The sequence below is a fragment of the Malus domestica genome, chromosome 06 (genome assembly GCF_042453785.1).
Source record: "Malus domestica chromosome 06, GDT2T_hap1".
NCBI classification, from domain to species: Eukaryota; Viridiplantae; Streptophyta; class Magnoliopsida; order Rosales; family Rosaceae; genus Malus; species Malus domestica.
Genome location: NC_091666.1, coordinates 25,704,200 through 25,714,361, shown reverse-complemented (window position 1 = coordinate 25,714,361; position 10,162 = coordinate 25,704,200). Strand labels below are relative to the sequence as shown.

The following is a 10,162-nucleotide window of genomic DNA, read 5'->3' as shown; positions in this document are numbered from 1 at the left end:
TTCCCTTGGTATTGATATGTTGTCAATACAATCGATATTGTCTTATTATACCGGTAGCAAATGGTCTCTTTGACAAGAAGAAGAACTTATACAGAACGAGTTTCTGAAAAGTCTACTTACTTACGAAATCCTTTCGTTTTCTAGTTTTCTTGTACTTTTAGTTTGAGCAAACGATAGACCAAACATTACAAAGCTAATAACTCTTAGCGGAGCGAAAATGGTTTTCCATGAGATGGAAATGAAAACTATTAGCTCCACAAAAAGTTTGTGAATAAGTGACTGTTTTATAATGAGCAAAAAATATCCATCTTTTTGCTAACATGACATCATGTATCTTGTAATACATTGTTAAGTGCAAGTTTTTCTTTACATGACAATGTATTATTAGATTGAGACGTCACGTTACAGTGAACCCATTTTATGTAAGTTGTTCTTCTTGAAAAAATGTAAATTAATAAACGGTATATATCGTGAATTGTTAGCTTTTGCAACAGTAATAGAGAATTTTGAAAAAATACATTCGATTAGGTCAAAGGTTCACAATAACTTATCAACCAAAAGCCCCCGAGGTCAGTCCGAATAGTGAAAGGAGGCATGAGAATAAATTAGGACTCGGTTAAGTCAAATGTTCGATTACAAACACAACTTTTTTTATATACAAAAGAAAAACAACCTTTATTTATTTTTCTATTTCCCATTTTTGGCAGTGTTGCTTTCTATACTCTCAAAGAATCTAGACGTCACCTAGATTTGTTGACACTACAATTGATGGTGAACCACGATTATCCACTCCTTTCGGAGACCAAGAAGACTCACAAAAACATTTCAATCTCTCCCTAACCACAAATCTGACTTCCACACCAGGAACGAGTTTCGAACATATAAAGTGGCTTACTTTGTATAAACTTTCATAATTTAGGGCCGAAAGTAGCGTTCTATACTTTAGTCCAGATACACCATATAATAATACATAATATATATATATATATATATATATATGCCCGACAATACAACCTATATAGGAAATAGGTCCTATCCAACCCCCTCCCATGAAAAAAGCACAGAAACCCGATCTCATATGATCCTCAAGAGTCTTGTATGCTGCCAGTGCATCTTTAGAGATGTCGTGCCGCCATGAAAAATTTGCCTTCAAAGGGAGGCATTTTCCAGTATATTATGTGGCTGTGCGAGGAGCTTGATCACAAGGTTGGCATGTACAGCAGGAGTATGAAAGTCAACCGAGAACTCACTGGATGCCGTTCACTAACTTCTCAAATTTCTGGGCAATTGCATGATGCTTCCTGCTATTGTACAATTGGATTAGCGACCCAATTGCGTTGCATATCATCTCGTTCTTCGGATTCCCGGTAGATTTATTATTCTCAAGTTCAGCTTGACAACTTGTCTCTCCAAGTGACGAGCATAGCGCCTTGAACCAGTCTTCGAGGAACGAGGCTTTCTGTATCCGCAGAAAGAAAATGAGTCCAAGAAAATGGACATATCAGCAAACATGAACATATGCACACATGACCATTTTCTTTAGGGGTGTGCTATCCACACACCCTATTTTACTTTTCACACACCCCTTGATAATTTCTGTCCTTTGATCTTCTTCAATTCATCCGATCCGACGGTCGAAAATTAAAAAGGTGTGTGAGAAGTAAAATGGGGTGTGTGGATATCACACCCCTTTGTTTATCTCCAAAATGAAAATTGTTATCATGGTTCACTTGGTCACTTCGTGAAAATGATCTACGGTATGACATGATAAAATATTTTTCTACAATAAAACTCGTGGAGAAGTAACTACGAATATTATCCTGGGCCAAGTTAATTCAATTTACGTGTAAGAAACACTTACTTTTACAAGGAAATCTTTGACGGGTTCATGATCCGAACTTGAAGTGAGGATAAGAACATGCAACACGGTTGAGGTCAACTGAACCAGGCAGAAGAAAAAACTAATAAACACATCATATACCTCAAACACATGCACATTAAACCAAAATTCACTATTTCAACCAATATTAATTCACAACTGCTCAGGTGCATTACGTACCTGGTTTTCAAGTGCAACCCTGTATTTGAAATTTGACGGTGATGCAATCCGATCTGAACCTTGATTCTCTAATATATGCACCAGACCCTGGATGACATCGGAGAAGGATTCTCCATAATCTACAACAAACCAATAGGCTTCTCTTTTAGTTTCCAGATTGTATCAAGGGATGATTTAAAGGATTCTCATACAAAACACAATGAGCAAGATTTCCTTGATCAAAAATGCATCCAGAAGATGTCAGTCAACTAATTGAACCGATAACAATAAAAATTGAACTTTGGTGGAGAAGGATAACTGATATATAGCATTGTGAAGTTACCAAGGCAACAATAACATAGAAACAAGGGTAAATCCAACTACATACCAAATACTGATGCTGGCACGGCCAAAGCAGAAGCAGCTTGAATCCTGATCTTAAAGTTGGAAGAATCGCGTAACAGCAGTAAAAGAATACTAAACACAGACGAAGCCCTGTCAGAAAACAATGCACGGTTAGCTTTTTTTTAGTTATGATTTATGAGCTTACTTTCATACTTTAGGAGAATGCAGAGAAAACAAGCTATTATTGTAAACACTAGTAAAATATTAGGCATTTCAACCTCATACATCAATAAATTGATTTCCAACAAGAAATAAAAAACATCGTAACCATGCCCGCATAAGATTCAAACTATACCAATCCATCTCTCGCAGTCTTAATGTCTCATTCAGAAATAGGTTGCTTAAAGCATGACAAACATTCCATTGGACCTGTTAGATGCACAGTAAAATTAGAGTTGAAAACAGAAGATAATAATGAGGATACAGTCTCATCCATTCCACTCAAATTAGAAAATAAAATCTCAGCAAGTAAGAACTGTCAGCATGGTACCTTAACATTACCAGTCGTAACACAAGAAATAAATGCCTGAACGACCCTCTCTAGCCAATGAGAATCTCCCAAAGAAGCTGGATGGCATGATATTGATACATCTCTTTGACTTCCTTCCCTGTAATTGCTTGATGATATTTTGTCAGGTTTAGTGCTCTTTATTGGCATGCCATTATTGTCTACTATCCTGTCACTATTGCTTCTATATTTGATAGATCTTGAAAGATTCCCTAGAGCCCTTACAGCATTTGATTTAATCTGATTGTAGAAAGAAAAAAATACTCAGAACTGTGAGATATACATGAATTATCAATGACTATAAATGAGCAGACACTATGAATTCTTTACATCTAAGTGTCTATCATTTGGCTTATTATCATCATATTCAACTAACATATAGAAAGGAGGAAAAAACGAAATGACTTGACTTGTTAACATATCTAACCTTATCTCCATCCTTAGTCAGACGCAAAGCGCACTCGGTTAATACTGTGAATAATTTAGAGATTTCAGGATAGCCTATACAGAAATGAAAAAAAAAAAAAAAAACAATAGAAAGAAGATTAGTAGTTTGAATAATCAATGATACAGTGTAAATACCATTGATATATCACGCTTCAAAATTAAGCTCACCTCCAGATTGTTTCAAGGCAAAATCATCAATACAATGACGGATAGAATCACATATGTTTGCCAGAGCCCAAGAAGCAGTTATTCGCACCTAAAATAAGAATTATACGAAAGGTTTTGACTGCTTAAGAAGTAAAATGAAATACCAATCTTATTAAATATAAAATATAATTAGACAGACAGGAAAATACCGAGATCAGGGGATCACGAGTGTTAATCTCCACAGCATGAACAAATTTATCAAGGATCTCTGCACTGTATAATTTAAGTTCTTAATGAATCTCTGTCAAAGGTTCTCGAACAAAGCATAAAATTCGAAGTCGATAACAGATAATAAGAACTCTGAGAATCATTCAATGCCATTAAAAACATGTCAAAATCACCTTTGAGAAACTTGAGGAAACATTGATATGACTCCAATGGCTCGACAAGCAGCTGACCTAACCGAAGGCACATCATCACTTACGGCAGCACGAACCTAAAAGGATTTTGTACGTATAACCGATAAGAAAAAAAGCTTTCTATTCCATTTACAAAAAACAGAGAGGTTACAGTATAGCACCAGTGATTAGTTACAAGAAAACTTACAGAAGAAGAAAGAATGAAGTTTTGTTTTTCCTTCGACAATGAGAAGAATACAGAAGAAGTTATACCCGCAAAACATGTAACAGAGGCTGCTCTCACCTTCAAGGAAATTTATAAGGTTCAGAACAGTAGATAAAAACGCAAAAAGATAATCCCTACATTTGGTATATTACCCCACTTGGGAAAAAGTCAAACGTTTATAACAACTAACCACTGCAGAAGGATGGTGAAGAATCAGAGACATATGTTTCTCAATTGTCTCACACCACTGCTCTGTTCCAGATTGACATGATGTGGGTTCATCTCTAGTATTTTCTGAGTTCTCTGGTTCATAAAAAGGGGCAGATGAAACTTTTTTCATCCTTATGCAGTCAGAAATAAATGGAGCATCAAGTAATTTATCATCTAAAGGGTCTTCAGTTCCTTTAAATCCAGATATTGCCCGTAGACATTCGTCCAAAACCTGATAATTGACATCAAGGATCATTATACGTATATGTCCGCGAGGGGAAAAAAATCAATTACATGAATATGACCTAAAAATACCACTTTGTAAGGTCTCGCTTGTTTCTAATGTACAACAAACTCAACAAAAATTAATAGTATTCATTTACTTTTTTGGAGAGGAAAAATAGCTGATATTAAAGGACTCTTACTTTAATAGCAGCTGTAATGACTTTTTCCCCAATAAATCCAACAAAATTTCTAGTATTGCCCTTATATCCTGTAGGAACTTCAGTAATAGCTGCCCTCAAAACACCATAAACAATGGTGGAAATTTGTTCCCAACAGGAAAACATTATGCTTGGGTAATTATGGGACACAGCCCTAAGTGCCTACAAGAAACAATATAAGCCTTAGATATAATCACCAAATGCGTCAAAATAGCCAAACTCCTTTAAGAAAAGAAAGTGCATAGTCGAAAAGACACTAATAGAAAAACCACAAGCATCTCATGACAGTTGATGGCATGCTACATGCTTGCCCAGAAAAGAATCAGCACCGCTGCAAAACCTGATTATCATAAACCAATTACCAGAAGAGCCTCAAAGCATATCGTTGGGTTGCTAACTTGTTCTGAAAATTGAAACAGTGTAGAGAGAACAGCTGACTTCTTTTTAGCATCGACAAAATCTGGAGAAAGGAGACAAAGTGGAAAGGCACAGAAATGAGACAAAGTGTGATGATTTTCAAAAGGATGGTGTAGCTTAAGAATTAGCAAACATGAGCACCAGTAAAGTTAATCAGTTATGCTACCAATATTAAGCTCATCATTAGATATCTCCACCAGAAGCATGTCTTTAACTTGCAGTGAAGAAGGTGAGATGTTCAGAGCGGTTGTCAAGCAACTAATAGAAGAAGCCTAATCAACGAGATAAAAATAGTTAAGTTATAACAGTGGGGAAGGGCAGGCAATGCAGATATTACTCTTTACCTGAAAAAGAAAAAGAAAAAAAGGACAACTAACCAGCAGACCAGTCTGATCACTTTTGAATGGAAATCCATTTTTCATCCTTTCTTGTAGAGACGTAAAAACTGTTGGCAACAACTCTCCAGGCATTCTTGAATATCTGTAAAATGATCATTGACAGGAAATATAAGTACACAAGATTTTCCTCAAAAAAGAGTAGGGAGTAACATCATTCATCGTTTTGTTGTGTACACAAGTGTCTAATAAAATAAATAAAATGCTACTATGAAGAATCAGTATTCAGAGCGTGCCACTTTTCCTATCCTCGCTGCAATAAATAAAGAATATTGTTTGAAATCAAGATTTTCGGAGTCAGATCCTAAAGTAAAGGAGGTGACTTACTCACCCAAAAGTAAGGGAAGTTGGTAAGGGAAAGATTCAAACCCAAAAAGGGCATAAAGGCAATATAAAATGCTATTAAAGCTGTAAGCCAAATTGCCCAATTTCAGAACTGAATTAAAAAGTACACACTGAATAGTTCTAACTGGAGGTTTTGGAATCTGAATACAGCTTAAGAGAAACATAAGATGATACAAGTGTTTTGAACACCAAATCACATTTAAACAAAACCAAAGAAAAGAAGCAAATCATTAACAATTACAAAATTTTTGGGGGGAGAACTCATACGGTGTAGATGATATCAAAAGCATGAGAATCTTGAACAGGGATGCCATCAGTCTACTATGAGTTTCACGTTGAATTAAGTATAAAATACCTACACCAGATACATCATAAAAATTGTGACGTCATGAGAATAAGTTACTTGAACATGTAACAGCAATATTATTGCAGTGAAAGTATGAATTTGTGCAGCATAGTGGCTTTCACATACCTGTATGAAGCTGCATTAGTATATGTCCAAGGGAACTTGAAAGTGATGTGAAAGATCCACGTTTAGAAGATTCCTTGAACTCTGCTACCTGCAGAAAAACAGATGACGGGCCATCCAACATTGCTTCCAGGGTTGATGCAGAAGCAAGCCGTGCCTAGCCACAATAGAAAAGCACATGTCAGCTAGAAGCACCACTGAACATAGATTATTATATAACCATTGGAGTATGTATGAAAGTTGTGAAAATGAGAAAACAAATTGCCATGAACCATAGCAGAAGTACAAAGATATTTTACATAAACCCAGGGTCTAGGTTCAAATAATTCACCAAAAGCAAGTGCAGTGTCTAAATCTAATCAGTAACAACAGTTAATGATACCTTTAGATAAGGATCAAATAGCAAGCATGTCATTAGTGTTGCTTCATATTTCCTGTAATTCAGAACATAACAGGAAAAAGTGAGTTTGGTGGTGGAGGATCAAGTATATGAAATTAACTATTTGGGAATAGTAGAAAGTGGGATGCTTTACCTAGGTTGTAGTACATCACTGGTTGGCAATAGCAGCGTCCATTGGCTGGTAAATGATTTGGAATCAGCTTGACAAAGATCCTTCACCAAATTAACGAAGAAAAGAAGGTAAGTGTGCAAACAGTAAAAGATTTCATTGTCAAAATACAGCATCCCAATTTCTTCGTACATAATGGATAATGTCATTGTGCTAAGATGTTGTCACTTGTCACCATCTTGTTAGATTTCATAATATTAATAGGTACACCAGTAAACAAAATCAACTCAAAAAGCGAGGTAATCAATATAGCTACTTACGCCAGCCAGAGGCCCAGATCACATAACATTTGCTTAACATTTTCCTTCTGCCCGAACTTTTAACAAGTAAAGAAATATTGCTTTTCCAAAATGATTGGTGGGATTCTGTAGCTTCAAGAAGACAATAAATTTTTAAAACAAAAGCAGCTACTTTTTGCTCAGCCATATTATCCACTGCTTCAATCGAATCCCTAAGATTTAATCACTGTCATTAATCACTTAATCACTTAAGATGTAAAACAACATTAATCACTTAATACTGAACTTTTTTTCTTTTAGCTAGCTTACACCCCAAGATTTAATTGGATGCCGTGATGTAAATTAGTATTTCCTCCCTTTAGTAAAATAAGAGATCTAAGATCTTTGGGAGGTGAGACCCTAGGGCAGGGTACATCTTATTCTGTAGCCTATTATTGACATTGAGATAAAAAGAAGTGAATAAAAAAAAGACAAAAAAAAAACTGAAAAAATCTTTAATAACTTTGACATTAGGAAAGAGGATAAGAACCAAAAAATTGCAAAACTTACCTGTATACAAACAATGGCAGCTACTCGGACTTTTGATTTCTGAATGTTGTCAATGTCTTTAATTGATCCATCACTGTCACTGTAATCTGAATCTGACAATGCAAACTCATTTGCGGAAGATTCATGATCTGATAAACTTTGAGAACCCTGAGCTCCACTCTTCTTCATATTTGAATTGTCCCTTTGGCGCAGGTGTGGAGGCCTATATGGAGTACGATCGGTCTTTTTAGAATCTTCCAAACCCAACTTAAGGCTTGCTAAACTAGGTTCCTTTTCCTTTTGACCAATTGCTGAACAGGTATGTTGGGTTCTACTATTAATGCCATAGGAAAAGAACATTCGCAAAGCAGCCACAAAACTTGACACCTGAAAGGATAATCAAATCCAGAAGGTGTGAAATATGATGGTTGAAGATACAACTCAATCTGAACCAGGCTATCAGTTTAGTATAATTTCAGTAAACAAAATCATCAACTTACATGGTCAGAAAATGAACACTTACGATCCGCGAGAGTCAAATGCAGACAATGCAGAAGCGATAAATAAAACCTGCAGCAGCACAAATGGCGTACCATTGCCAATATATATAAGGATGACAAATTCATTTATAATATGTCGAAGCAAGCAATAGTAGAGACTGTTGGAATACTTGGACATAAAAGCGTCTTCCACAAGCTGGCTTTTAGCTGCCAAGCCATCCATCACTTTCCTAAAAACCTAAGTGAGAGCAAAACCGCATCAGCATCACATATACATACATACATACAAATACACAGAATTACAAGTGTCAAATAAATTATCAGGACCTCGATTGTTGATCTCCAGATGTCCAACGGCAAGGTTAAACCAACTCTGGAGATTGCCTCTCCAAGCGTAGTAAATGCAAGCGTCTGAACTTCCCATAAACTACAATATCGAGGCACCGGCATTCTCTTCCCAACTTCAAGAACCGAGCTTTGGTTGCGAACTGAGCTCAACTCTGCATGAGAGCTCTCAATGATTCGCAGCAGGAACTTCACCAGCTGAACCTCCTCCGCCGTCGTGCATTTCCTCTGATACGCGCTCATAACACGTCTAAAGATAACGAATTTACAAATTACAATCGAATTCACAATCAGAACGCAAATTTTCCGGAAATGGAACCGAAAACCAGAGGAGTTGAGCATACCTTAGAGTCTGCAGAGCTTCCATAACCGGCGTAAAGGACGAAGAGCCGATGAACGAGCGAAGCATTTTGTTGAAAGCGTCGAGGATCAGAGTCCAAGAAGCTGAATTGATCTCGAGCGGAACACGATGGGAGATATCATGGATCTGAATCAAAACGACAACAATTTTCAAAATTTTCGGAGAAAAAACGAAGAAGCAAAGGCGCAGAGCCAAATTCTCAGTCGAATACATACCAAGTGCGTTATGTGAGTGAACGTAGGAGTCAGGTCTTCGCCGCCGTGAGACTTTGTGATGACGAGATCCATGACGAAGAGCAAATCGGAGGTGACTTCCTGCGGAGGTAGGTCGTGGGCGGCGGAGAGGAGAGTGTGGGAGTGGGAGAAGATGGAATGTTTGAGGAGTTCGGGGATTGAAGTGCGCAGAGGAGTTGTTAGGGTTTCGTCCCTCACTGTTAGAAACGCCGTCCTCCACCACCGTACTGGCGATGACGACGGTGGTGCCGCTGCCGCCATTTCAGAGCTTGGCTTCTCAGTCCTTCCAATTCCAACCCACTTTCAGTTAGTCGTATCGGACACTGTCCAAACTGATTCGGTTGGACAAGAGAGACCCGATCCATTGGGCCCAATAGATTGGATGATGGGCCCATTTGGAATATTCATATATGGGCTTAATATATGCCCTCTTTTTATGGCGAATGTTAGTCTACTCGCTTTTGATTCAATTCAAGAAGCAGAGAAATTCTTGCAAGTAGCTTGTAGTTCAGTTGGTTAAGAGCATTCACCTTTGCATCCGAGATCTTGTGTTTTAATCTCCTTCCTCATAGTTTAATGTAAATTATCCTATCGTTTATAAAAAAAAAGTAAAAATAAATCTTAAATTTAGACACCTAAACCATGTCATTCGGTACTCTTCACAAAAAGCAAGAGGATTCCTTGCATTTGGTTGCACTCAATCTCATATTTCCCTTATTACTTTGAGTCTGTTGCCATATACAGCGTCCGTAGAGAAGAATCTCTATCCTATGTTCTTTCTTGTCTAAGAAACCTCAATTTCACAATACATTAACCATTTTCTACCTAGTTTGACTTTAAGAAAGGACACCTAGACTTGTTAAGACGTCCGCCTAAGTCGTAACTTTCACTTAGACAGAAAATAGATAACTTTTTTTTAATAAATTGTAAAAAACTTGT

The 10,162-nt window shown here is 37.0% G+C and overlaps 1 protein-coding gene across 3 annotated transcripts; it reads right to left on the bottom strand.

The window, feature by feature from the left end:
* Positions 1-871: 871 nt before the first annotated feature.
* LOC103409999 (uncharacterized) lies at positions 872-9,546 on the bottom strand. Of its 3 annotated transcripts, none has more exons than XM_070823626.1 (26): positions 9,206-9,546; positions 8,974-9,116; positions 8,612-8,879; positions 8,455-8,522; positions 8,285-8,354; positions 7,806-8,171; positions 6,982-7,061; positions 6,831-6,882; positions 6,452-6,605; positions 6,247-6,334; positions 5,617-5,719; positions 5,406-5,511; positions 5,185-5,282; positions 4,805-4,984; positions 4,360-4,611; positions 4,152-4,247; positions 3,947-4,041; positions 3,755-3,818; positions 3,567-3,654; positions 3,379-3,422; positions 2,934-3,191; positions 2,739-2,812; positions 2,427-2,533; positions 2,060-2,178; positions 1,862-1,939; positions 872-1,459 (listed from the first exon to the last, which is right to left on the bottom strand). In XM_070823626.1, the coding sequence occupies exons 1-26, from the start codon at positions 9,482-9,484 to the stop codon at positions 1,247-1,249; spliced, it is 3,543 nt and encodes a 1,180-aa protein (XP_070679727.1). In that variant the 5' UTR covers positions 9,485-9,546; the 3' UTR covers positions 872-1,246. The 3 variants fall into 3 exon arrangements, with proteins under 3 accessions (XP_070679727.1, XP_070679726.1, XP_008346995.3); XM_070823625.1 differs by having other exon boundaries at positions 3,379-3,452; positions 5,185-5,283; positions 5,422-5,511; XM_008348773.4 differs by having other exon boundaries at positions 3,379-3,452; positions 9,206-9,545.
* Positions 9,547-10,162: the final 616 nt, after the last annotated feature.

Excerpts from the sequence above, each read along its gene's own strand:
- LOC103409999 (XM_008348773.4), bottom strand. The coding sequence starts at position 9,484 with ATGGCGGCAGCGGCACCACCGTCGTCATCGCCAGTACGGTGGTGGAGG. Across the intron at positions 5,720-6,246 it reads CTTTTGATATCATCTACACC|ATATTCAAGAATGCCTGGAG; the intron begins GTATGAGTTCTC and ends ATCATTTTACAG. Across the intron at positions 3,655-3,754 it reads CTCGTGATCCCCTGATCTCG|GTGCGAATAACTGCTTCTTG; the intron begins GTATTTTCCTGT and ends TTCTTATTTTAG.